Source organism: Apodemus sylvaticus, chromosome 1, assembly GCF_947179515.1.
Source record: "Apodemus sylvaticus chromosome 1, mApoSyl1.1, whole genome shotgun sequence".
NCBI lineage: Eukaryota > Metazoa > Chordata > Mammalia > Rodentia > Muridae > Apodemus > Apodemus sylvaticus.
This window is the reverse complement of record NC_067472.1, coordinates 92,204,716-92,231,114: the sequence shown is the minus strand read 5'-3', so window position 1 is coordinate 92,231,114 and position 26,399 is coordinate 92,204,716. Positions and strand designations below refer to the sequence as shown.

Here is a 26,399-nt window from a genome sequence, read left to right as displayed (position 1 = left end):
AGGAACGGGATTCCCAGTGTTGATGGCTGTATTGGGCTATTTGTAATCCAAGTAGAAGAGAAAAGGCTGGTCTGGAAAGTGGGTGAGACTGCTTGCTTCCCTGGGAAGGAGAGGAGACTAAAGCAGCCTTTCAGAGCATTGGGGGCGGGGATGCTTGAGTACAGCAACGGGATTCAAGTACCTTCAAGTAGGGTGTCTCCTGAGGCAAAGGATTCTACATGAGAGGTTTCGTTGAATTTCAGCACACACAGCACTAGTTTCATAGTCCCCACATGCTCCTGCCCCATGCTTCCTGGGCAGGGAATAATTTGGAAAAGTTGTTTGACCTAACCTCACAATGGGTAAGTGACAAGGTTGAGGCAGAGAGATTCTGGCTTATGGACTCTCCCAAACACCTGTCCCTGGAGGCTAAGAACCTGAACTAAATAGCCAAGCCAAGAAAACGCAAGCTCTTCTTTGAATCTTTCAAAATGGCCAGGCTCTTAAGCAATAGAAACTTGTTTTTGTAAGCACCTTCCTTCTTAAAACCTCACAGTTTATAATTGCTTTGATACACTGCTGAATAAACTAATATGTTGCAAACAATTTTCTTCAATAGTAACTTTTCCCCCTGGTGTTTTAAAAGAAAACATTTTTAAAAAAATCTCCAAAAGTATGACCAAGGCACTGTGCCAGCTGCTCCCAGAGCTTAAGTCTCTGGGTTCCTAGGTCCTCTAGTGTGACATTTTACATGGTGGCCTGGGAAAAGCAATGGAGGCAGCGGGCCAGGACAGCGAAGGTGGCCTGCGGCGGCGATCTGCTTGCCTATAAATAAAAGATTACAGTGTGTGGCGCTAGTGCACGTGGTAGACTGGTGCCGCCGCGGGGAAACCTTGCAACGGCGCAGCTTGGCACTGAGTAGGTTTGCAACAAAAGTTAGTTGGCAGGCTTTCCCTCCTCAGAGCACTGTGGTCCACAGGACCCAGGGTACAGCTGGATGCTGAGAAGGCAGCCTCGTTGGTGGCAGGGTAGATTGAGCCAGCACGTGTCTGCGTATCCCAGCTCTCTCCCACCAGACCCTGGGAATCCAGCTTCACAAAACAAACACCAGAGCGCCCGCTAATCGCCAGCCCAGAAACAAAACAGCACTGCGCCGGGGGATCCGGGCGCAAATCAGCCCTCCCTCTTCGCGCTCCTTCGCCACCGCCCGCCCCTCAGCTCTGCTGCTCGGCTCCGCTCAGAGCAGCGCAGCTCCGCAGCCGCCAAAGCGAGGCGGGCTCGGTCTCCCCACCGCCAGCGCCACCCGGGCTCCTCCAGCTTTCTCCTCTGCAGCTCCGGTCACTTGGAGCAGGAGTGTCCTGACAGGGGTCTGCAACATCAGCATAAAGTTGGGGGGCCCTCGAGGATGAGGCTGTCTCCCGCGCCCCTGAGGCTTAGCCGGGGTCCAGCGCTGCTGGCCCTCGCGCTGCCCCTGGCCGCAGCACTAGCGTTCTCAGATGAGACCCTGGACAAAGTGGCCAAGTCGGAGGGCTACTGCAGTCGCATCTTGCGCGCCCAGGGCACACGGCGTGAGGGGTACACGGAGTTCAGCCTCCGCGTGGAAGGCGACCCTGACTTCTATAAGCCAGGAAGCAGCTACCGAGGTAAGTGGAATGGCGTTGGGGACCCGAGATCTAGGAGTCCCTAGGGCACTGACCCGAGCAAGGCTGGAGCTGGGAGCGCAGTCCCCGGCTGTACCGTGTCTGCGCATCCCAGCCTCGGGCCGTGACCTGGCTGCCCTGAGCCCCTTAGCTGCCAGCTCTATACCCACCAAGACAGCGTCAAGGGGAGGAGGGGACCGTCGGGGAGGCTGCAGGCAGGAGAGGCAGCCCGGGTCTCCAACGCAGGGTTCCCGAGCGAGCGGGGAAATACGGCCAAGCCACAGATCACACCAGCCTGGCTGGGAGGGAGCCCGACTTAGCTCCAGCTGTTGGCTAGAGTGAACTACTCCCTCATTTCTCCTTCTCGCTCTCTGGGGAAGAGGATACTCTCAGGTGGGTCCCAGATAGAGCAGGTCGCCCAGTGGCTTCCATCCCTGAAGGAAAGACCAGCTTCTAGATCAAGCAGGACTCTCACTTCCTGGATGGGACCCTTACCAGTCTCAGAGTACCGCGAGGAGGAACCTGAAGGGTCCACCGGAAAGACCCCGAATTACTCTCTTACGTCCCAGGAGACTGAGAGACCGTTGGATTTCCAGGACAGGTTTCAATGGCAATAGGGTCCTTAAAAAAATCCTAGAATGGAATGATGGAAGGTGGCGACAGAAAAGAGACCCAGGATTCCCAAGACTCCTTGAACACGATTGATTCTGATTCTGGCGGCCTATACGCTGTGTGCTCTGGGGATGCCCAGCTTTAGGCTGGGCATCCTCAGAGCACAGCGACAGGCTGTACAAGCAGGTAGGCGACTTCTGGCATGACCACCAAACAGTTAGGCCCACACCCACCTGAAGTACTCCATCCTAGCACTACCACCTCCCTGCTCAGTAGGTCTGTAGGCGCCCAGATATCATTTTCTTCCTCCCTCTCTCCCTCCCTTCTTTCCTTCTTTATCTTTCTTTCTTTCTTTCCTTCTTTATCTTTCTTTCTTTCTTTCTTTCTTTCTTTCTTTCTTTCTTTCTTTCTTTCTTTCTTTCTTTCTTTCTTTCTTTCTTTCTTTCTTTCTTTCTTTCTTTCTTTCTTTCTTTCTTTCTTTCTTTCTTTCTTTCTTCTTTCCAAGCATTAGCTGGCTGTCCTCAGGCAGGACACTGGGGAAACTTACTATATTTTACCCAGGGTCTCTGCCAGAGCCATAAGTTTGCTTGGTGCCTGATGGGGAAAGGGCAGGTCCTTGGAGAACTTGGTGGAACAACTGGGTTTCCAGCTGCTGCCTGCCTGACTTCCCTGAGAGTTGAGAGTTGCAAGAGGAAATGGTTGGGAGCACCAGGAGAAAGTTTGGGGCAGTGGCAGCAGTACCAGAACCAGGAACTGCACTTCCCAGAAGGCTGCTTCTGTTTTCCTGGTCGGGTTGAAGGAGTTGTAATTCTCCACTCCAGACGACCCACTCAGGCTCCGTGCACCGAGCCCTCAGCCCTCCCTAGGCCTGGAGCTGCTCGGTTCTCTGGGGAGTCCGCAAGCTCCTTCTTTCCGAAGAAAGATGTTGGGTAAAAAAAAACCTCCAAGCCAGGAAGGAAGCACTGGGCTCTGTGGAAGGAGTCTTAGACCTGGCATGTGCCGGACAAGCTGGTACTCCCCTAAGCTGGGGAAGATCAGGCCAAAAGGCTCAAGAAACCATGGGGGGGGGGCACTGCACACAGTCCAGAGTTAGCCGGGAAAGCAGAGGGAAAGGGATGACAGGGAATGAGGAGACCTGGGTTTAGTAGCTGTGTGACCTTGTGCAAGCCATTTGATTTCCCTGAGCCTAGCCTGGAATAAAAGCCATGTACTCCTACAAAGGTGAGTAAGAGAGACAGCGGGTCCCCAGATACGCATTAGTTTGAGTAGGGTGACTTTTCTTTATTGACTTAAAAATAGGGGGATTTTTGGCTTGTCTCGTTGCATTCTGAGTGTGCTCTCCTCTGGTTGAAAAGTTTGTCAACATTCCTCCAGTCTTAACTACAAGAGAACAAATGACTGCCCTTCTCTGATTCCTTGTGAATTTATTTAATGAATGAGTGAATGGTGATTTCTCCATACTAGGGCCCTTGTCTGTGACTATTCTTCATTTAAACCCAAGAAGAGGACTCTCTCTCTCTCTCTCTCTCTCTCTCTCTCTCTCTCTCTCTCTCTCTCTCTCTCTCTCTCTCTCTCTCTCTCTCCCTCCCTCCCTCCCTCCCTCCCTCCCTCCGTCTCTCTCTCCCCCTCCCTCTGCCTCCCCCCCCCTCTCTCTCTCTCTCTCTGTGTGTGTGTGTGTGTGTGTGTGTGTGTGTGTGTGTGTTGGCTAAGCAGGAGCATCCTGGAATCCCCTCTCATACCAGTCCTGTTTGGCTGAGCACATGCTTCAGTGCTGGGAGGGAGGCACACTCCACAATCAGATGTCCAGAGAAGTTCCAGAACTTTTAGGTAGAGCCAGAACCTGGCAGGAATGACCTGAGACCAGACCAGGGGAGAGCCCTGGACTCTTTAGCCTGCACCCTTAAGTTTTGGAATAAGGTGATGCCTGCTCAGGCTGTAGGTGGGGATAGCATCTTTTCTTCCTCCAATGGCCAGGAGATCTTGAAATAAAAGCTTAGGGAGAGGCATGCTAAAGTCTCCAGGGTAGATGTTCTGTAATTAACACATCAGGTCCAGGGTTAGAAAGAAAAGGCACTAGCTTAGTTTGTGACATTTCCCATTAGATTATAGTTCCTTACAATATCACATTAAAAGTAAACTGAGTGTGTTCTCCTAGGTGCCTTGACTTAGGTTTATCGCCATTAACGCCATTAACATCCCCTGGTGTTCTGCTTGCTTTCAGTGCCCCTTCCCCCAATTCAGCATCCATCACCCATCACCGTCCTTGGAATCAATGACTCCTTTTCCTCCCTCCAATCTGTGCCTTTTATTTCAGTCTGTCATCCAACAGCATCTGTGCCCCATTCCCCCCACCCCCGCCCATAGCCTTTGGCTATTCTAGACTTGAATAAAAAGGTCCCTATTTTACCAAATTGAATCATGGGGCTTCTTCCCCACAGCCTTGGTGCGTTTGGGGCAGTCATTCAGCCTCCTCCAACTAGCTAGTGCCATTCTGACTTCCTTTTCTCTCCCACCCTGTTCCCTCCCCTCTCTCCCTCTTCCTTTAGCCGCCCCCCACCCCACTGCCATAATTGTGCTTTAGAAAGCTCTGAAAGGCCCGCTCTGTTTCTGACCAGAGCCTCCTTTGAAAGGCGATTACAGTGATTAAAAATAACAAGTTGAGGATACTCCAGGGGTTCTCTTCTAGGGCGACAGTTTACAGAGCCAGCCTTTCCCAGATCACAATTTCAAGCCAAATAGCAGGAAATCAGCTGAAATGTTCACGAATTGATTGAAAATCAAAGAGGCTCTTTTGTCTGAGCCAGGTCTGTTTATTGGGAAAATAAAGTCAGGCTGACGAGAGTGTCCTTTTCTAGATGCTCTTTAAGGGGGAATTTCAAGGAACTTGATGGGAAAAGAATGTTCAAGAGATTTCAAAAGCTAGCCCAACTGCAGGCATAATTGGGGGATTTATCCTACACCCAGAGGTTTGGACCTCCAAAGCAGTTTGCTTTTTCTTCTTTGTCCCAGTTTAGTAGGGACCCCAGCCTGCTAGAAAAAACATGGGATTTCATGATGCATGAGTTAGTTTGGGATTTTTCTTGTCTTCATAGTTACTGTGAGGACATGTCTCTGAACCACAGTTTCCCTGTCTGTAAAGTGAGGGCATTAAGGGGGAGGGCACCCCAAGGTATCATGAGGACTGGAAATAAGGGTCAGAAGAGGTCAGCACACAGTGGGTTCAGTATGTAGTTTGTGTGTGTGCACATATAAATGCACATAGATGCATGTTAGGAGAGGATTCATTTGGAAGTTAAAAAATAAATAACAACAGAGAAGACATTGTGCTAAATTCTTCCCACTCAGCTCCCTTAGTCCTCACAGTCCTGTAGGCAGTTTATTCTATTCCTGTTTTATAGATGAGACTGAGCATCAGAGAGGCTCTTCACAGTCGAAGTGCCACAAGGCAGGACCCATTCTTGTGTCTGTACCCCTCGTGTCTGTGCTCTTCCCTAGTCCTCTATGCCAACTCTTAACTGATTTGGGAGCAGAAGCCGTTTACTGGGCTAGCCTCAGCCTTCTGAGTAGTGAGACTTCCTCGAAAGGGAACTATCAACAAATTAAAGTAATCACGGAACACAGAGTAATAAAGCAATGCAGCCTCCCCGAATTTCCTCCTCTGTCTTCCTTTTTAAATAGACTTCAGTATTGCCATTCCCTATAAGCAGAAGTTTCCATTCAGAACATAAAAGACCTTGTCAGTCTTTAACGGATTCCCCTCACAAGAAGGCAGGAACAAACTGGATGGGGAACAAAACTTAACTTGATAAATTGTTTCATCTACATGCAGTTGTTTTATAACTAGGCTTGCAAATGCTTGTATTTGAGCATAACATATGTAGGAGCTGAGAAACTGAAACTGGGAAAGAGCTTCTTAAATAAACTGTTCCTTTTGTTGTGGTTTGCTTTTCTAAAGAGCGATCCCATCTCTCTCCTGTCCTTGTATTATTCCTTTTTTTATTATGTGACTTTAAACTCTAAATTCTTGTCCCCTTTTAATAAACATTTACTTCAAACTGATAACAAAAACAAAAGGATACCTTGTGCATACTCACAATCCAGGCATCAGAAAGCTGAGGCAGAAGGATCATAAGTTTGAAGACAACTTCGACATACATTGTGAGATCCTGTCTGGAAAACTCAGAAGGGAAAACAAAGTTCAAAAGCTGCCTCAAGTCCGACACTTAAGGATTATAAAGGCTACTTCTGGTTTTGCATTTTAGGCAGTGGGGAAACACCAAAACATATATGACAAAGCATATCTAATTTAAGTTTTTCAAAGTTTACAACCCAAGTGCTTTCTCAGGTTCAGGTAAGCCTGTCCCATCTGACTCCTTTAACGGGAACCATGGGCTAGAATGACCTACAGGTGCCCAGGAAGTCTTTACTGCCACACTTCCCACTTACATTATTTACAGAACAGACATAAGCCAAGCTAAGGGACACGCCCACCAGATGAATTATTTCAGCTGAGATAAATGAAAGGCCACACGTGACAGACCTCTCGGTGTCACAGTGTCAGCCAGGAACTGAGCTCCTTCTGCCTCATTGCTCTTCCCTCTTCCAGGTCTCTGCTGTCTGTCAGGGAGCTGCTACTACAGCAAGACCCGTCCATGCTTTAGTATGGTAGTCTGAAATGAGAGGGGCTGGGATGTTCTTGAGGGAGTCATGTGAATTCATGCATGGATCTAATTAACAACATTCAAATGGATCCCATATCAAAAGGAACATTATATGTGTCAGGTTAAAGAACACATGTTGCTAACATTAATTGCACCCATTTTACATATGTGCCTTTCTATTGGATGCTAGCCAACACGGTTGAGTTTACCTGGCTTCCTGTTGTTTTATTAGACATCTCTCTCCAAGGGTCATTGCAGCCGGCTTGCTTTTGCATTCAAGCTCTGTGTGGCACACAGTGTTGGGGAGAGGGGGTTATTTAAAAAAAAAAAGATAAAGGAGAAATTAGATTTGGGGGAACAATTAGAGCAGTGTTTATCAAGGGTTGCAATCCCTTCGGGGCCAGATGACCCTTTCACATGGGTCACCTAAGACCACCAGAAAACACAGATATTTACATTTCAATTTGTAACAGTAGCAAAACTTCTGTTATGAAGTAGCAACAACAATTATTTTATGATTCGGGTCCCCATAACATGAGGAATTATATTAAACAGTCACAGCATGAGGAAGGTTGAGAACCAATGAATTAGAAAGTGCTCTGTTTTGCTGAAAAAAAAATCTTTATATTTGAATGTTTTTGCCTGCATATGTTGTGTACCATGTGCATGCAGTGCCTGCAATGGCCAGAAGAGGGCATTTGATCCTCAGGAACTGTAATTATAGACAACTGTGAGCTACCATGTGGTTGCTGGAAACCAAACCCAGGTCCTTTGAAAGAGTAGCCAGTGCTCCTAACAGCTCAGTCACCTCTCGAACCTGACCCATGGTTTTAATGACAGTCACACTCCTTCCATGAATGAGAATTCAGTGAAGGGTCTTCTAGATGGGCTTTGTGTAGCTCTGAGCTCATGCTCATCCTAAATCCGTAAACAGAGAAAGGGTACAGGATGTGTCTGTACGCATGTGTGGTTTGTGTGAGTCTGTGCATATGAAAAGGTTGTCTTTGTGAAAGGGTGCAGGGGTAGCCTATTCTGTCTTACTTTTCCTTCAACATAGGAGGAATCAGAAAAAGGAAATGGAAGGAAGGAAAGAGGGAAGGAAGAAAGAAGACCAAGAAAGCGATGGCCACGTGTGGAATGAGAAAAGAAAAAGGCACAGGGTAGACATTCAGAATAAAAATGAACTAAATAATTTGAATGCAGTGACTACCTATCCTACCCAAGGCTGAGACTGAGAGGCATAAGGAAAGTCTAAATCACATAAGTCAAAATTATCCCTTCAAGATCCCTTGAAACCGTGCCTTACATACAGCAAGGAGAGCAGCTCCAGTCTGGTCTGATGTGATCCCCTCCAGATATCTCCATTAGCCAGAAGAGAAGGAAGCTGCCATTTCTTGGTAAGCCCAGTGCTGTTCTCCCTCCAGCACTGGACGTGAGCTGTGCTTCTTCAGTCGAGTCGCAGAGAAAACTGTTGGTTTCTCCTCCTTAAATACTGGCAGGCAAATCAGTTCTCACCGTGTGATTGTGAGGGAAACTGAGGCCACGTGGCATGCTCAGGAGCATGCAGTGAGTGGAGTGGTGCCTACCTACCTAGAGTCGCGCGCGCGTGTGTATGTGTGTTGTGTGTGTGTGTGTGTGCGCACCTCATTTCTTTCTCTAATTCATCTACTTCAGAACACCTAGAACTAGGCTCTCACAAAAACTCCATAAGTTGCTGGTAAATTTTTGCTGGCATAAAATGTCCCATCTTCACAAAGCGCTCTGAGGCTCAGGAAGGTCAAGGCGGGGAGTGAAGCGTCACCCCAGAAGCCTTTTGCCAGCGAGCTCCATGTACCCGACATTCCCAAACTACCACGGAAATTTAAGAGAAGCTTCCTGTGCCTAACCCCTCGTTTGAGGCTTGAGGACGGCCGGCACACAGGTTAGGGTTACAAATCTATTTTTTAGGGTTGTGTGAGAGAGGTCAGAGACTTTCAGGAACTAGTCATCCGGTGGAGTTGGGGGCGGGGAGGAAGTGGGAGGAGCTAGAATCAGGATCCAGTTGAAACCAATGGCCAGGTGCTGCCCAAGCTCTGAGCCGCCCCCACCCCCTTCTCCTCTTCGCCTCTCTGGGCTTCTTAATCACTCTCTGAGAGCCAATAGGAAGAAGCACCAAGGGACATAGTTTTGTTCCTAGACTTCCATTTGACTGATTCATCCTCTCTAAGTTTTGTGTATTAAGTCGCAACTCTAAAGAGGCTTCTCTGACCACCACTTTATGTTTCCCATTGGGTTTTTTTTTTTCCTGATTTATTTTCTTCACGCCCTGAAGCTCTCTCTGAAATAATCATGTTTATCATCTGCCTCCTCCATCTAGAATATACGCTTTATGAGAGCAAAGCCTTTGTCTTTCTTATTTTATCTCCAGTACCCAGAATCCTGTATGGCCAGCGGGCATTAAATCATTGGGGGGGGGGGGGGCGGGGCGCCATTTAAACTCAAAGGTCCCTGTGTAAGATCTGCATCCTCCCCTTCTTAGAGCAGCTAGACTAGGGAAATCACGTCTCCCTCAGTCAGAAAGGTGAGCCCCAGAGGATGGCACTGGAAGAAGTCAAGGCTGTCCAGACGGTGGCAGCACAGGGAAAGGACAGCTGTTGCCCTGGGACAGGCTGGAGGTGGGTGACAGGCAGATGCCTACAAGGACTCCAAGGAGAGAAAATGCAGAAGCGAGGAGCAAGGCGACAGCAGGCAAAGGGCAGAGGGAAGGTCCGCCAACCCACACCCAAGCTCTCAGAGCAGACACTCAGGCCCAGACACATTGTCAAGGTGAATTTCGCTGGCACCATCGTAAGGATCGGCAAACCCAACAAAGGACTGGCTTCCAAGACTATTTTTTTCTCTTAAGGGAAGTGTCCCTTTCTTGTGCTTCCCCAGTGCCACCTGTCTCCTCTTCGGTCTCTGCACCCCACTACGGTCCTATTCTGTTCCTGAGGAACCCCGTTTTCTTTATACAACAGTTACTTCTGGAATTATGTTATAGTAACACGAAACTGACTAGTACACCGCTGGAATACCCTCAGGCCCGGTACAATCCTGTCATTCCCCTTCTTTGGCAATGCAGAAGGGGTGCAGAGGACAGCAGTGATCCTCTTTGGGCAGCAACGCTCTCAGCCTGGAGACGTTAGAGTTACACTGACCCCATCATTCTTCTCAGCTGCCTCCCACTAGACGGCCACACATCCCCAGTCCCTGGTCTTTGAAATCACACAAAATAAGGTGTTTCCTTGGCCGTATGTCAGCCCTTGCAGTGCAGATGGGTAAATAGCTCTCTACCCTGGCTTCTCTCCTGACTAAACTGCCATGTCCTATTTCTTCAGCCATTCCTATGGGAGACATTTTCCTTCCTGCGCTTTGTGCTCCAGATGTGCTCTGATAGGGACAGAATGGCTTTCTTCCGGTCCTGGACACTGTGCGTATGTGAGCTTGCCAGGGCTTGTGTCTGGTTTCTTGGCAGCCCTTTGGTGTTGTGGAATCACACTCAACCTGCAGCCAATTCAGATGCTTGCTATTTTCTTGGAAGGTTGCTGCGCTTCCTAACTGCTATGGCTTGTGCATATATGGATAATATCCCCAAAAGGTCTGTTGGGGGTTTGGTCTCCGGGATACTGCTGTGGGAAGATGCTGTAACCTCTGAGGAGATGAGGTCATAGCTCTAGTCTCTCACCTTCTCCCTAATTCTTAGCTCATGCTCTAAGCGGATCTTCCCACCACATAACCTTGCCATAATGTAGCACTCCCACAGCAGACCCCAAACCATGGTGCCGTGAAACCCTGCACTATATCCCCAGAACTGTAACTTAAAATAACTTGTTTCTCTGTTCTCTGTCTCTGCTGCTGTGTTACAGTAAGAGAAAGCTGATAGGTAGATTAGCCTGTGCTGCAACTCGTCAGCTTGGAGAGGGGATTGAGACAAGGCCTTACTCTATAAACCTAGGCCAGCCTCTAACTTAGGACCCTCTTGCCTCAGCCCGCAGCCTCCCTAATGAGATCACAGGCTTGTACCCCCCACCTCCCCACCCCGCCCCACTCTGAACAGATTTGATGTTCTTTCCTATTGAACTTCCAGCATAATTTCCAGTCAATCATTCATGAAGTCTTGATTCTGTCACAGGGAGGTTTGCCTACATATTTTAGATTAGCCACAGTTTTTATAAGTAAGCCTAATAAGCTTTTATCTAAACGGTTCATTGGCATCTTGAGCAAACTAGAACTTAGGACAGCCCACGGCCACCCTTTAAGGTCTTTCCCTAAAGCTGACATCTGGTTCAGCACTTTGAAGTAAACATCCTGTTGTTACCCCAATGACATTTGTCAACTGATTGCCATCTCTCAGTCACTCACCCTAGTATACTTAGGAATACAGTTTCCTAAGTCTTATGGTGTAACTCTCAAATGCCCCTTGAAGGTTCATGAGTTTAAGGCTTGATTGACAACCAATGGTCTTTGAGGAAGTGATTGGACCATGAAGACTCTGACCTAATTAGTGATTGATTCACTGAAGGATACATGATTTAATGACAGCATAGGTAACCATATGTTCTCACTGCATTTCTGTTGCTATGATAAAGTACCCTAACCTCCTGTTCCCCAAAAAATACCTTAGAGGAGACAAGGTTTATTTGCTTACAGGTCTAGGTTGTAGTCCATCATTGTGGGAAGTTAAGACAGGACCTTGAGGCACCTAGTCACATCACATGCAAGAGAAAAGAGAAAGCATGTATGCGCTATGTTAGTGCTCCGCTAGTCCTCTCTGGCTTTACACAGTCCAGGGCCCCAAACGAGGCAACAGGGCTATCTACTTTGTATCTGGGTCTTGTTTTGTTTTGTTTTGTTTTGCTTTGCTTTGCTTTGCTTTGCTTTGTTTTTTCAAGACAGGGTTTTTCTGTGTAGGCCTGGCTGTCCTGGAACTCACTCTGTAGACCAGGCTGGCCTTCAACTCAGAAATCTGCCTGCCTCTGCCTCCCAAGTGCTGGGATTAAAGGAATGTGCCACCACTGTCCGGCTTATCTGAGTCTTCATACACATTGGTTAAAGACAGTCCCCACAGACATGCTCACTGGCCACCCTGATCTAGACAGTTTCTTACAATGACTCTCTCTACCAGGTGGTTTTGTGCTCTGTCAAAATTAACTCTCACAGCCTGGTCAGATAAAGTAGGTCATTGGATGTTTCAGAGGAGTGAAAGGAAAAGTGTAGGTCCAGATCCCCAGGACGGAGAGAAGGGGTAAGGAGCAAAGATTGGAGGAAGAGGGAGAAAGGGGAGGGAGCAAAAGAGAAGGGGGGCAAAGGGGCGAGATTGTGTGGGAAGGGGTATTTGTCCTGGAGGGGAGTGGGATATATCCCTGGATAGAGGGGAGACAGACTTGGTATATAGAAAAATGGCAGTTTATAAAGGTACAAGGACATTAGGCTAAGGTGTTTAATTTTAATTGGGCATATTGATTAGGTGAGCCAAAGAGGGCTTTTGATTGCTGGACTTCAATACTTTGAGAGCTGAGCCTTGGTAGGCAGCCTCAGGAGGAGGAAGTGGCCAAATAAGGGAATAGACCTTGGTGACTAGCTTCAGGAATGTATTCTAACATTTTATCAAGGAGGGTCGTGGGGAAGCCATGCTTGCCACATTCAAGCTGGTCAGAGTTGCTTCAAAGAATCTGTCTTGTCTCCCTCTCCCTCTCCCTCTCCTCCCTCCCCTCCCCTCCCCCCCTCCCTTCTCTCCCCCACCAACTGCTTCCTGGCTGCCATGGGGTAAACAGTTCCTTTTAGCATGGCTTCCTCCCCTGATGCTTTCCCTTGCCACTGGCTGAACAGTGGAACTAACACATGCAGATGGACAGAATCCTTAGAAGCCATGAACCTAAAAGAGCCCTTTCCATTAATTGGTTTCCCTCAGGTATTTTGTCACAGTGACAGGAACTTAGACTGCTGGGGATTCCTACAGTCCTTGCAGAGCTGCTGATTGCTTTGCTTCAAGATCAGTCAGGAGTTTTTTGTTGCAACCAATAGGACAGAATCAGATTAACTGGGGCAAGGAACAGAGCACCGTGATCCCCGTGGGAAGCCGGGAGCTGGGTCTGGCTTCAGGCAGAAGTAGAACTGGGAGCAGGGCTCCTTGCCTGTCCACCTCCCTGCACCGTATTTCTTCTCCTTTCCACCTGCCCCCTTCCACCTGTTTTGCTTGCTCCTTTCATTCTTTATCTATTAGCTGTGCTTCTTTATTATAAATAATTTATTATAAATAAATTTATTATAAATAAATTTTCTCCAACTGGCAGAGCGGATATCTGACAATTTTTTAGTGAAGAGTCTCTTAGCTAGTTCTGACTAAAAGAAAGGCCCCCACCTACCCTTTAACTCCAAGATGAAGCATTCAGGGAAATGGACCCTGATCAGCTCAGCTTGAGTCCCACGCCCAGGAGACTAGGGTGTGGAGGCAGACTGGGTCTGGGCTCAGTTGCTTCATGATTGTGTTTGAGGAGGGAGACGGGATTGGTCACATGGTCAGGGTATCAGGACCCGTAGGGGTCTTCAGCTTCCTACCTTCATGTGTGCATTATTGCTTCATGTGTGACATGTTGCTGGTCTCTCAGGGAATAGCTTCTTATTTGTGAATGTCAGTCATCTATTGCAGAAGCAATGTGTCTAAGACAATCAACTTTCTAGGAGAGATGTTGGCTGGCGTCAGTCCATGGTCAGGTGGCTCTGCCTGTCTGGGCTTGTGGCAACACAGTACATCATGGTGTGAGAATGTGTCATCCACTGACTCTTGTTTGCTTCCTAGAAATGGGAGAGAGAGATAAAGAGAGATAAAGAGCTAGGCAGACAGACAGACCGAAGGGGGAAGAATGAATGCCCAGAGTTTCCATATTGCCTATAAGAGCATAATCCTAACAAATAAATTTCCTCCCACCGAGCCCGACCTCCTAAAATTTCATCATCTCCTCCATAGCCCCAACACACGAGTCTTTGGGGACAGTCACAGTCCGAAGTCCAGCACCGCTCTGTCTCATTTTGTGTCCATGTCGTTCAGCTCCAGACTTCCATCAGTCTCTAAGCTGTACTGCGAGGAGGTGACACAGAGGGAGGAGAAGGAGCCTTCATGGTGACACTGCCTTTGATTCATATGCATTATCTTCTCTAATCCACAAGCTGATAACTGCGACCCCAATTTCATGGAGGACACTGATTTATTTTTTAATGTATTTTATTGATTTAGCAAACATTTTTATGGGCTCACGATTATGAATTCATTAGCTAGCCTAATGACAATACAGGTACACAATATTACAACTGGTTTACACATAAGGAAAGTGAGACAATGGAAAGTTAAGTGCATTGCCCAAAATTGTACAAAATAAAAAGAGGGGAATTTGGAACCAGGCCTGTTAGTTATTTCCATTGTATAGAGATGGCCTTTACGATTTTCAGGGTGAACAATCTCATTTGGAATGGGGGATGGGTTCATCTCCACCTGAAAATACTGAGAATATTGGCTGCTGAAGGGAATTTAAAGAAATGGCACAACCTAATCCCACGGGCCACACTTGCTCACGCTGGATTATCAGCCCTGTCTACCCTTCCCTGGCAGCTCTGCTCTGATTGGCTGGGTACAGAATGGTCCCAAATTTCTCAATGCAGCATGTGACTTCTTCTACTTCCTGAGACCCTTCAAGTCAAACAGATGCGGGGGGGGGGGGGGGGGGGGGATGGGGGGGGATGGGGGGGGTGGCACCTGGCTCCTGTGGCTTACTTAAAGCTTCAGGGATCTATGAGCCCATGGTATAGATTGAGGGAGGAGACCCACTGTGGTTGAGGCCTGAAGGTTTAGGCACCTCAATAATACACATGATGTCGACGGCCAGGGCTGCTTAGTTGATGGTGCTGGGACCTGATTCTGCATGGAGCCAGGGGATTGGGGATCTGGGGGATCTGGTTCTGGAACTCTAGAGACAGGGTGGGAGGATGAGGGAATTCCACAGGGCCTGAAAGGGTAATGGGCACACAGCTTTTGTCAGGCTTCTGTGTAAGATAGCTTTTATACAAAAAATAAAAAATAAAAAATAAAATTAAAAAAAAAAAAAGGCAAGCCAGAGAAAATCTTACCACCCAGGTAGCTGTTAACCCAGTGGTTCCAACCTGTGGGCTTCAAACATCAGAAAATACATATTCCTGAAGGTCTTGGGAATGGAGACACCACTCAATAGCAAAATGACAGATTAAAAATGTATGGTCGGGGGTTCCTAAGACCGTCAGAAATATATTTTCTGATGATCACGACCCATAGGTTGAGAACCACTGTTTCAGAGAAAGTGTATAAGCCATCAGTCACAAGGCCTCCAGCCTTCCTGAAGTATAAATCTGAGTGGGTATTCCCATCTCAGACCACCAGTGCTTCTCAGCATCTCCAGGGAGGTATCTGCGCTTCCTAGCAAGGCCTGGTCGGTCCTCAACCATTTATATCCTGCTAGACCCCTCATCTAGCCTCCAAAGACTCTACCCTCCAGCATGCAACTTGGACAATATAGAATTAATTCTGGGTTTTGTGTGGCTTAACAGGAGGACCAGAGCACCAGAGCCAACTGAGACCCAGAGGCAGTGCTTTATTCAGGGTCCGAACTGCCAGGCTGTCCTAAGAGAAGAGGATATAGCCCTGCCCTGCCGGGAAGGAGCGCCTTTAGTTGGGTGGGAGTGTCCTCCAAGAGCATTAATGGGAAAGGAACCTTCAAAAGGCAAAAGAGGAAGTTTCACCGGGTTGTGGGAGGTTCTGATGACTGGCATAGCAGGAGGCTGTGGTCACACTGTTCGGCACACAAGGGAGCAGCAGACTTCTGAGAACAGTAGAATGTTCAGTTTCCATTTCCCTGACTGGGTCTCACACTGGCCATTCGTCTTGATGTTTTGGGTCACTACATGTTGGGTCAATGACCTGGTCCAGCCCAGCAATTTCTAGAGACAAAGCTAGCTCATGTGCTTACTACACAGATGCTATTCCTTCTCTCTGCTGGACAAAGCCTTGCACCTCACAGACAATACAGCTCAATATGCCCCCTCCTCTTTCAAGCCTCCACTCACTTGAGGTAAACTCTGATCTTCCCTTATCTGAGCTTCCAGAGCACAGAGATACAGTTTCCTCTCAGCTAATAGATTATGTGTTCTTAAGTGGCAGAAGCCGTGGCTTTTTTCTTTAAAAATGTGGGAGTGGGAATGTAGAGATAAGGTACTCAGTAAGTACAGGGTGAAGCTGGGGGATATCTACTAACCATCCCTTACCCGGCGTGGGTTTGATGCCCAGCACTGCAAAGCAGTAGCAACAGCAAAAAAGCAAATGGATGGGGGAGACGCGTGTGTCATACACTATGAACCTTAAAACATTTGGCCGGAGCAGAAATGATTCAAGAATACAGGAAGACAAATGAGCCTTCCCTCTCTCATGCATTCACGAGGTGCTTACTATGTGTTAAGAATCTCTCCAGAGGGCTGGAGAGATGCTCGTGCCTAAGAGCACTGACTGCTCTTGCAGAGGTCCTGAGTTCAATTCCCGGGAACCTCATGGTGGCTCACAACCATCTGTAATAGGATTTGATGCCCTCATCTGGTGTGTCTGAAGGCAGCTACAAGTGTGCTCATATACATAAAATAAACAAATAAAATCTTTTTAAAAAAGAATTAAGATGGAGTCGCTCTATGTTTTTCTGAAGCCTCTGGATTGTTAGGGGAGGCATATGTGTAAGAAATAATTTCTTAAATACATATTTAATTAAGATTGAGTTAGAGGTATCCAAGGAGCACAAGAAAGTGCTATGTAGGAGTGGAAGGAGCAAGAAGGCCCTGCACACACCTGGAAATGACAGAACGTAAGACCAGTATTTTTTTTTTTAAGATTTATTTATTTATTATATGTAAGTTCACTGTGGCTGTCTTCAGACACACCGGAAGAGGGCATCAGATCTCATTATGGATGGTTGTGAGCTACCATGTGGTTGCTGGGATTTGAACTCAGAACCTTCAGAAGAGCAGTCAGTGCTCTTAACTGCTGAGCCATCTCTTCAGCCCCAAGACCATTCAGTATATTGTGAGGATTGCACCAACTCTCTCGATAACTTAATACTGTGAAGACCACTCTCAGTAGACCTTGGTTGGTGCTGACTGGAGTTTTCCTTCCATCATCTCCTCTGAGGACAAACTGTTAACTGATCAGTCTGCTGAATATCATGGTCTCCATGACGATGGCCCTCACCATCACAGTCATCAGTGCCCTCTCCCCCATCCATGTGTCATCACCACCCACACACCATCCCCCTCGACATGCTGTAGTCCTTGACCATCCCCATGCCATTTGCAGATTCTGGCCATTGCAATCAATGTGAATTTAACTCATACTTACACTTCTGTAAGGCAATGTCACTCACCCCTCCCTTTTAAAAATGGGGATACAGGGCAGTGAGGTCACTTCCCAGGAGTCTCATAATTAACCAGTGGGAACTCTGGAGTTCTAATCCTGAATCCTTGCCTTTTACCAGTTCCCTGTGTGTGTTCACAGGATGACTCCAAATAGCCTTTCTGTCTCTGGGTCTTTTTTATTTTGTATTTTTAATCCTTTGTAAGCATTTTTCTCCAAGTTTTGGATCTCTTAATGGCCTCTCCTGGGAGGCACTGGGAGGAGTCATTAGAGAGAAGATCCTATTATTTATCACTAAGCAGTCATCTTTGGTTGTTACTGGGATTCAGAACATGCTGTCCGTCTGTGCCTTTCTTTCAGGAGGAAGTCTAATGAAGCCCACCAGATGGATAGGGCCTCCTGACTGCCTTCAAATTAAACTGTATAATAACATCATTTCCAGTGGCAGTTATGCACTGAAACCCCATGTGGAGTTGAGCTCAGCCTCCAGAGCCTCCATCTTGTGTGATATATTTAATAGGCAAGAAAGGGTACAACCTTAGTTTTCTAGAACCTGCAGGAATGCAGCATTCTGGGAAACCAAACTTATGACTAGCCTGCCAAGTGTACTGGATCAATGTACAGGAAGATGGCTATTTGCAATCAGGAAAAAAATTAATAATTTAATCACTCATCATATAACATAATGATTATCACATGGTGAAGAAACCAGTGTAGCCAGAATTCACATGAAGAACTGGGACATGACATCTGTGAACATCTGTGAACCCTCCACCCCACTCTCCCTCCCCTCTCACACATCTGACTATAGCACCAGAGATTGCCTGGTTCAATCCTTATGTAAGAATTCATCAATGCAGCCATACCATTTCTATCCTCTCTGTCTCTGTGTCTGTCTCTGTCTCTCTGTTCTCTCTCCCTCTGTTTCTCTCTCACACTCTCTCTATCTCTCCCTCTCTCCCTCCTATTCCCCTTCCTCTCCCCTCTCTGTATGTGTTTGGGTGTGGTCTGAGTATTGCTCCTGTGGACATGTGCACATGTGGGCTGAGGCCAGAGAATGATACCTCAGTCTTCTTGGTTTGTTATCCACCTTGTTTTGAGACAAGGATCCTCACTGACTCTGGAGCTCACAGATTCAGATTGCCCATCCAGCTAATGAGCTCCAGGGACCCACCTGCCTCTGCATCCCAGTGCTGGTTACAGATGTGTGCTGCTGTGCTCAGCTTTAATGTGCAAGCTGGAGACCCAAATCCAACTTCGCATTCTTGCATGGCAACTGTTCTGCTGACTGCACCGTCTCCCGTCCCTGCCATTTGCATTCCTTTGTGTCAGCTTTTTTCCACTTTAGGATTATTTTTGTGACTCCTTCATGTTACATCCATGTGTACAGCACAATTTGCTCATTTTCTGTAGACCTTTGCTTACGCAACTGTGTCACCATCTACCTATTCCAACGTAGTGATGTTTCCAATTAGATGCTACTCTGAAGGGCATCACCCCACTGTTCTCCTAAGAGCATTTGGTGCACATAGCCATGCATTTTGAAGTTGTGCAGCTGGGGAATGTGTATGTTCAGCTGCAACAAAGTGCCGAGGAGTTTTCCAGCAAATGTGCTGGTTTTCACTTTCCTCAACAAGGTGTGAAAGTTCCAGTTAACAGCATTTGGTATTAATTCTTCATATGTAGTCAATCTGGTAGCTGTTCAGGAGTATTTTATTGTGAAATTAATTTGTATTTCCCTGATGGCTGATGAGGTTCAGAGTTTCTCACAGGTTTTTGGCCAGCAAGGTACCTTCTTCACCAAGTATTAGCTCATGCACTTGCCTATTACCTTTTCTGTTGGGTTGTCTTTCTTCTTGATTAGCAAGGCTTTGTGTACTTTGGATGACAGTTAGGTATTGACTATAGGCTTGCAAACATCGTTTACACCATGCCTTGCCCTTTCCCTTTTCATAATTGTACTTTGATAAGAAAAGTTGCTCAGCACATCATTTAATCATCTTAGGCTTTATGACCATTGCTGTATTATGTCCTATTCCAATGTTTTCTGCCCTGATGTCATTGACACACTGTTTTATGCCGCCACCTAAAACCTCTATCATATTGCATTTCCTGTAACATGTCAGCCTGTGTAGATTTTCTTTGTGCACAATGTGGTGCTGACTACCTGTGGTCGTCCTGACCGTTGGTTTTCTACGCTGCTGTGCATTCTGTATCATCTGAGGTTCCCAACGTTCTCTGGGACTTTTTTTTTTTTTTGAGCCCTCAGCTGTTTAATTGGCTCAGTTTTCTTTCCTTGTTGTAGAGCACTGGCTTAATTTTCATAGCTCTGTAAGTCTTCCTATCTGGAAATAATAAGCCCCACAACTTTGTATTCCTTCCTCAAGACTGCCTTGACTATTCTTAGCACTGTGCATTTCCATATGACTTTTAGAAGCAGGTTCTCAATATCACATAAAACACACTGGGACTTTCATTTAGGCTGCACTAAATCTATACATCAGATTATATATATATATATATATATATATATATATATATATATATACACACACACACACAAGTGTGTGTGTGTGTGTGTGTGTGTGTGTGTGTGTGTGTGTGTGTGTGTAAGAGGATTGGCATGCTTGACAATCCTGGGGCTAACAGACCATGAGTAAGTACTATTCTGTAGGCATCATTGCACATCAGTGATCACTGCCCTGAGCCCAGATGTGGTTCTAGCAGTTGAAGGGCTTACAAGCCTGAAGACAAACAGAAAACACCAAGTGCAAGTGCACGCAGTGTGATAATCTTATTATGGAAAATAGTAACTACGGCTATTTTTAAAAGGAATTCTTTGTTTAACAATACTTTATTTTATTATTATTTATTATTGTTGTGTTTATGATGTGCACACACGAGCCTGTGCCTGCCATGGCATACATAGAGAGCCCAGAGGACAGCTTCACCATGTCAGTTCTTGCCTTCTTTACATGGGTTCAGGGGATCAGTCGGATCATCAGGCCTGCATAGTCACTGCCCCGCTGGGCCGTCCTGCCTTCCCTCAGCACTACTGTCCACGGTCAGTCTATATTCCTAGTTATGACCTTAAGAACCCTACATGTGCCTGTTCATTTACGTCCCATACTGACATTTGGAAATAAGCATATATATTATGCTAATTGTGTAGGTGTTTCTATGTAAAATACACCTTTCAGCTTTAATATGATGTGATTTCTGATAGGCCTTTTTTTTTTCCAAAGGGAAAATAGCTTCCAGATTGTCTTCATCATCTTAGGGATGTTATGTATGTATGTATGTATGTATGTATGTATGTATGTATTTACTTATTATTTTTAGATTCATGAGAACTAGTGGGGCTCATGATTCCTTTTTTCTTTTTAAAAAGTTTTATTTATTTCAGTGTGTGTGTGTGTGTGTGTGTGTGTGTGTGTAAAGCATTTATAGTCTTTAGAGGTAAATCTATATAAAGCAATGACACAGGCCCTTATGAACTGGGTCAGAAGGCAACCCCAGGCTTCCAGAAGCATTGTATAGATATCGTTATGGTTCACAGCCAGGAGAAATGCCCTTGACTAGGGGCGAGGTACCTGGATTCCAGTGGTACATGACACTGTGCATGATGAGAACTTGAATAAATCTCTCTGCTCTGGATCTCAGAAGTCTAGTCACAGCATGGAAGGGGTTAAATCAGACCATCCTCATAGAAAGCCAGGAGTCAGTGAGTTTAGAACCTGTATTAAGCGCCTAAAACTTCTATTTATTTATGCATTTATAACTTTTTGGGTCCTATTCTCTCTCTCTCTCTCTCTCTCTCTCTCTCTCTCTCTCTCTCTCTCTCTCTCTCTCTCTGTGTGTGTGTGTGTGTGTGTGTGTGAATATATATGTCATGTATATTCAAATATATCCTTTTATTTAGTTTCTTTGTCTCTTTGGCAATAAAATGTTTCCTGAAGCATGTGCCCTAGTTAGCTTTAATTGTTAACACAACCTAGTCATGTGGGAGTACAGGCTTCTCTGAGGAATTGCCTAAATAAGATGGGTCTGGAGGCATGGCTGGTGGTGACGTTGTCTTAATTAATAACTGAATCAGGAAGTCCCAGCCCACTGTGGGCAGCATCACCCCTAGGCAGGAGCCAGCCAGCCAGCAGCAGCAGCAGCATCCCTTCACGGCTCCTACCGTATTGCCTTGGTCATGAGTGAGGTCCCTGGTCAGAGGTGATCCTGTTTGTAATGGCAAGCAAGCCTGCCTTCTGGTTCCTACCTTGTGTTGTCTCAGTGATGGACTGTACTCACACCCCAGGGCTTTGGTTCCTTTATTCTCTCATAGTTCTGACACTTAAGGACTTGAGATCAATGGGTCAGCAGACGTGTTCCTCAAGGCGGCTCTGAAGAAGTAAGATCTCTCCAGCCTCGGGATGCCAGCCATTTTGTCATTCCTTGTCCTAAGGTGCTTCATTTTCCCCCTACCTCTGTAGTCACGTGCTGTGTGTCCTTTGCATAGTTTACACAGTTTCTAATAAGAACACTAGTCATAGTGGCTATAATAACCCCACTCCCCTCCCGATCCCCATGGTCTATTATTGCCTCTCCAGCAAAGACCCCAAATTCAAATAAGGTCACGGGTCTATGTGCCTGAGGTCACAATTCAATATAACTTTTTGTAGGACACTTAAGCTATAACCCTGTGTAGGTGTGGGTGCAGGTGACCATAGGAGGGAAATGCCCCCGGGGAGACCAGGAAGGGTCTGTGCAAGAAGGGCCTGTGATCTGCAAAGTCCCTAAGGGTGGTTCTGTTTCCCTGACCAGCTTGGAGTGAGTGTAAAGAACCCCTGGGAGGTGTCTGTCCCCGGTGACAAAGAGCTGAGGCTAATATAAGAAGCTCTGGCGACCTGAGGAAGGATTTTTTTTTTTTTAGAACAAAGTTACATGGGGCTGGAGAGATGTCTCAGCAGTTAAGAGCACTAACTGTTCTTCCAGAGATCCTGAGTTCAATTCCCAGCAATCACATGGTGACTCACAACCATCTGTATTGGAATCCGATGCCCCCTCTTCTCGTGTGTCTGAAGAGAGCTACAGTGTACTCACATGCATAAAATAAATAAATCTTTAGAATAATGTCACAGGTGCTTGGTCACTAGAGGTCAAGGTCCACCAGTCCCAGGGTCACTCTATTATCGGAGAAAGCGGGTTTTGTTTTCAATTTTAGAGCAATTAATTGTCATTATTGAGCCCATTTTGGGGAGTTGAGAGGACTACATGCTCTCCCCTAAAACGGGAATAATATGGCGTGATGAGTACATTCAGAGCCCCAGTCCAGGGGTGGAGTGTTAAGATGGGGAAGGATCCTTAATTCAGTGACCCTGAAGATGTCTGTTGACATCTCTGTCTTGGTTTCTTGTCTGCGACATTGGAAGCCTGGACTAGAGGTCCCTGGAACTAATAGCTTGTCAGTTATGTCTAAAGCCTAGAATCTAGAACACAGACTAGAGATATATATTCATCTGAAGAAACTTGAACATGATTAGATACTCTGTGCTGGATCATGTGGATACAGAGGGGATAAAAACCCAGCCTCTCCTGAGGGAACTTCAGCTGGATCCTCTGATTTGTCAGGCAGAGGAAGGAGCTGGAGAGGGAGAGGGAGAGGGGAAGGCTGTGTGAGAGAGGCAGACTTTGAAACAGTTATATGTTGAATTTGTTTGTGCTACCTGGGGCAGAACTTGAGCAAGCACCAGGGGGGCTGGGAGTAAGTTTTCAGAAGATAAGGAGAAGGTGTTTGGGGAGCAGAGAACGTATGTGTCATCCTAGTCATCTGAAAGGAATCCAGCTTTCTCTTGGATCACCCTAATAGAAGTGTAGCAGGGTGAGTTTAGTGTCAAGATGGGAATTTCATTATCCCAGGAATATCATTATCAAATGAGATGATTAAGACAGCCTCCCTTTCCTCTGTCTGCATGGTTGGGGGGAGGGTCTTAAATATGCTTGGGAGAGCCAGGTGGTAGTAGCGCATGCCTTTAATCCCAGCACTTAGGAGGCAGAGGCAGGCGGATTTCTGAGTTAGAGGTCAGCCTTGTCTACAGAGTGAGTTCCAGGACAGCCAGGGCTACACAGAGAAACCCTGTCTGGGTGGGGGGGGGGGAGATGCTTGGGAGGTCCTGGTACGAGGATCGTGAATTTGAGACCAGCCCGAACTGCACTACAAAGGTCTGACTCAAAACGAAATAAAAAAGCAAATAAGTAAAGAAATAAATATAGAAAGGATTGTGGGTCAGACTTCAGATCTCGCTCAGCAAACTCTGACATTGGAAGAGGGAGCTGATGAGCCTTTACCCATCATCCTCTGCCCGGTACTCCACAGGGCGGAAATGTTGACAGAGCACTCAGGCCTGGTCCTACATGTCAAAGGGAACACAATCGATTGCTGTGTTGACAGTGGCTTTCTTGTCTCTCACAGTGACACTTTCGGCTGCTCCTCCCTCCTACTTCAGAGGATTCACATTAATTGCCCTCAAAGAGAATCGGGAGGGAGATAAGGAAGAAGATCACGCAGGCACCTTCCAGGTAAGAGGCCACTCACTGCCACAGGCTATCCCAGTGTCCCTTCTTGCCTGGCAGTCGGAGAACAAACGAGGAGTTCACGTAAAAGGAGAGGTTACGCATCTTGCGAGGCTCTTCCTGTGCCTTCTGGATGGAGCCCAGTGGGCCAGCTCCATTAGAAGGACCCCACAATTGGTGGCAAAGGCTGCCAGCCTGCCTGAGCGGGCTTGGTCACCCGGAGGGTTTGTTTCACTCTGGCGTCCCCACTGCTAGGCTCTGGGCTCTCTGTTCCTTGGCTGCAGGCAGTGCAACGTGGAGAGAGTGCCGAAACTGGCTCCGGCTTGCTGTTTCCCTGTGCAATAGGCATCTTGTGGTTGACTGGAACAAGAGCTCAGGACAGCCAGGCTGGAGGGAGCTCAAAGCTCAGGAAAAGCTGTTAAGGGAATGTGGAGACTGACTTATAAAGAAGACAAAAGGAATCACACATGCTTTGCTTGACTAAATGAACAGGCAAGTTCAGGAGGTGGTGGTCTCTGAATGTCAGTCCTGGAAGAGCAGCTCCGTCAGGGTTTGGGGGTGGCACTGTGCGTGACTGTGCAAAAGGCCACAGCAAGATGAAAGTGGGTCAGGAGAAGAAAGGGGAGCTCAAAGGCAAGGCCCCGACAATAAGTCATATCTCACTGTGGAATATTCTTCCAAAGGAAATGGCAGGAACATCGACCCCTCTCTAGCAAGATGTCAGAACACATCCCAGAGGGCTGGCGTGATCCGAGGGGGAGGCCCAGCCAAATCTACTCTGACCATTTCTGGAAGTCATTTCCCATTGTTGTAGAATTCATTTTTATCTGGAATTTGCAAACTCAGAAGAGAAAATGAAAAACCGGGAAAATGCTTGCCCTCAGTACTGGCTGCTAGGGACTCTGGTATAATGTGTGAGCTCCTCAAAGGACCCTGCCCCCAAATATTTTGACCATCAGGGCCTTTTAATCACTTGGGGCCAGTTTGTAACTAAAGGTTGATTCTTGTGACTTAAAATTTTTGAGTTTTAAAACTTATCTATTCGTTTGTGTGTGCATGCACACATATGTGTGCCACGGCATGCATGTGGAGGTCAAAGGGCATCTATCAGGAGCTGGTTCTCATGTCCACCATGTAGGTTCTGGGAACTGACAAGGCTTCAGGCTAGCTTGCAAGTGTGCTTACCCTGTGATCTATCTTGCTGTATTTCTTTTTTGCTTCTTTTTGTGGGGAGTGGTTGGGGGGCATGGTACATGGTCTTGCTATATAGTCCTGGAAGCCCCAGTACCCACTGTGTAGCCCAGGCTGACATCAAAGCCATGGAAATCTCACATCATGCACAGCTAAAACTTTCTTTTCTATACATGGGAGTCTAGGCTTCTGGTCTATGCCCATTTAGATGACCTTTCTTGGAAGAGAACTCTGGGAAGACATACAAAAGAGTGGCCCGATAGTAATAACACCAACGCTCATGCTTGCTGAGCGCCTGCTGTCTGCTGGGCTCTGTGCAGGGTGCTTTCTCCCATCTTAGCATGCCTTACCTCAGCTTGGGACTTCAGAGCTTCGGATCTCTTCCTGATTATTTCTTATTTTTCTCTCAGAGCTCCTGATATCCTTTCTTGTTACCTGGTGGGATTCCTAGCAGTATCAGCTGCACATGGGAACTTATAAATGCCAAGTCTCAGCTCACTGAGGCTGGATAAGTCTGGCCTTAGAGCAGGGACTGCCCCCTGTATTTTAACAAGCTGGAAAGCCTGAGGTCCCACGGATTGAGAGCCTTGGGTGCCCTGAGACATTGAGGAGCACATGCCGTTTCCATCACTTTTAACGGGGACGCAGAGTGTGCGAGATTGTGAGAACACCCATGGCGGTGATAGTTACAGCTCGCAGGCCTTAGTGCTCGGAGTCAAGTACCTTCAGGCATCCATCCATTCAGTGACTGACATAATTCCCAAAGCAGCGTGGTGAGCCAAGCACTGCTGATCTTCACAGCACAGGCATCTGGGGCTCAGAGAAAGTCAGTAACTTCCCTAAAGCCACCAGCCCTGTGATAAAGCTGGGATTCAAATCCAACCCAGGCTCCTGGCTATATCCATGTTCTTGGTTATAACCATGGGGTGCGATTGGTGTATGCCTGTTCAGGGCAAAAGAAGGGTCCCACTCTGTATGAGGTTTTCTTGATGCTGCTATTGTTGTCTGTCTGTCTGTCTGTCTGTTTGTTTTAATGGCAGCAGTGTGTGTGCAGGTGCCTGATATTGTCTATTTCCTTCCTTCCTTCCTTCCTTCCTTCCTTCCTTCCTTCCTTCCTTCTTTCTTTCTTCCTTTCCTTCCTTCCTTCCTTCCTTCCTTCCTTCCTTCTTTCTTTCTTTCTTTCTTTTTTTCTTTCTTTCTTTCTTTCTTTCTTTCTTTCTTTCTTTCTTTCTTTCTTTCTTTCTTTCTTTCTTTCTTTCTTTCGAATATCCACAAAGAATATCCATAAATTTTTATTTTATGTATGTGAGTACACTGTAA

General features: G+C 46.8%; 1 protein-coding gene across 1 annotated transcript in view; it reads left to right on the top strand.

The window, feature by feature from the left end:
• The first annotated feature begins 886 nt into the window (after nt 1-886).
• The window catches only part of Spon1 (spondin 1), a 277,312-nt gene continuing 251,799 nt past the window's right edge, over nt 887-26,399 (top strand). Inside the window, exons 1-2 of the mRNA XM_052200940.1 lie at nt 887-1,622; nt 23,788-23,894. Of these exons, the coding sequence (XP_052056900.1) occupies nt 1,385-1,622; nt 23,788-23,894 (345 nt within the window). The 5' untranslated portion in view covers nt 887-1,384. The remainder of the gene's footprint in view (nt 1,623-23,787; nt 23,895-26,399) is intronic.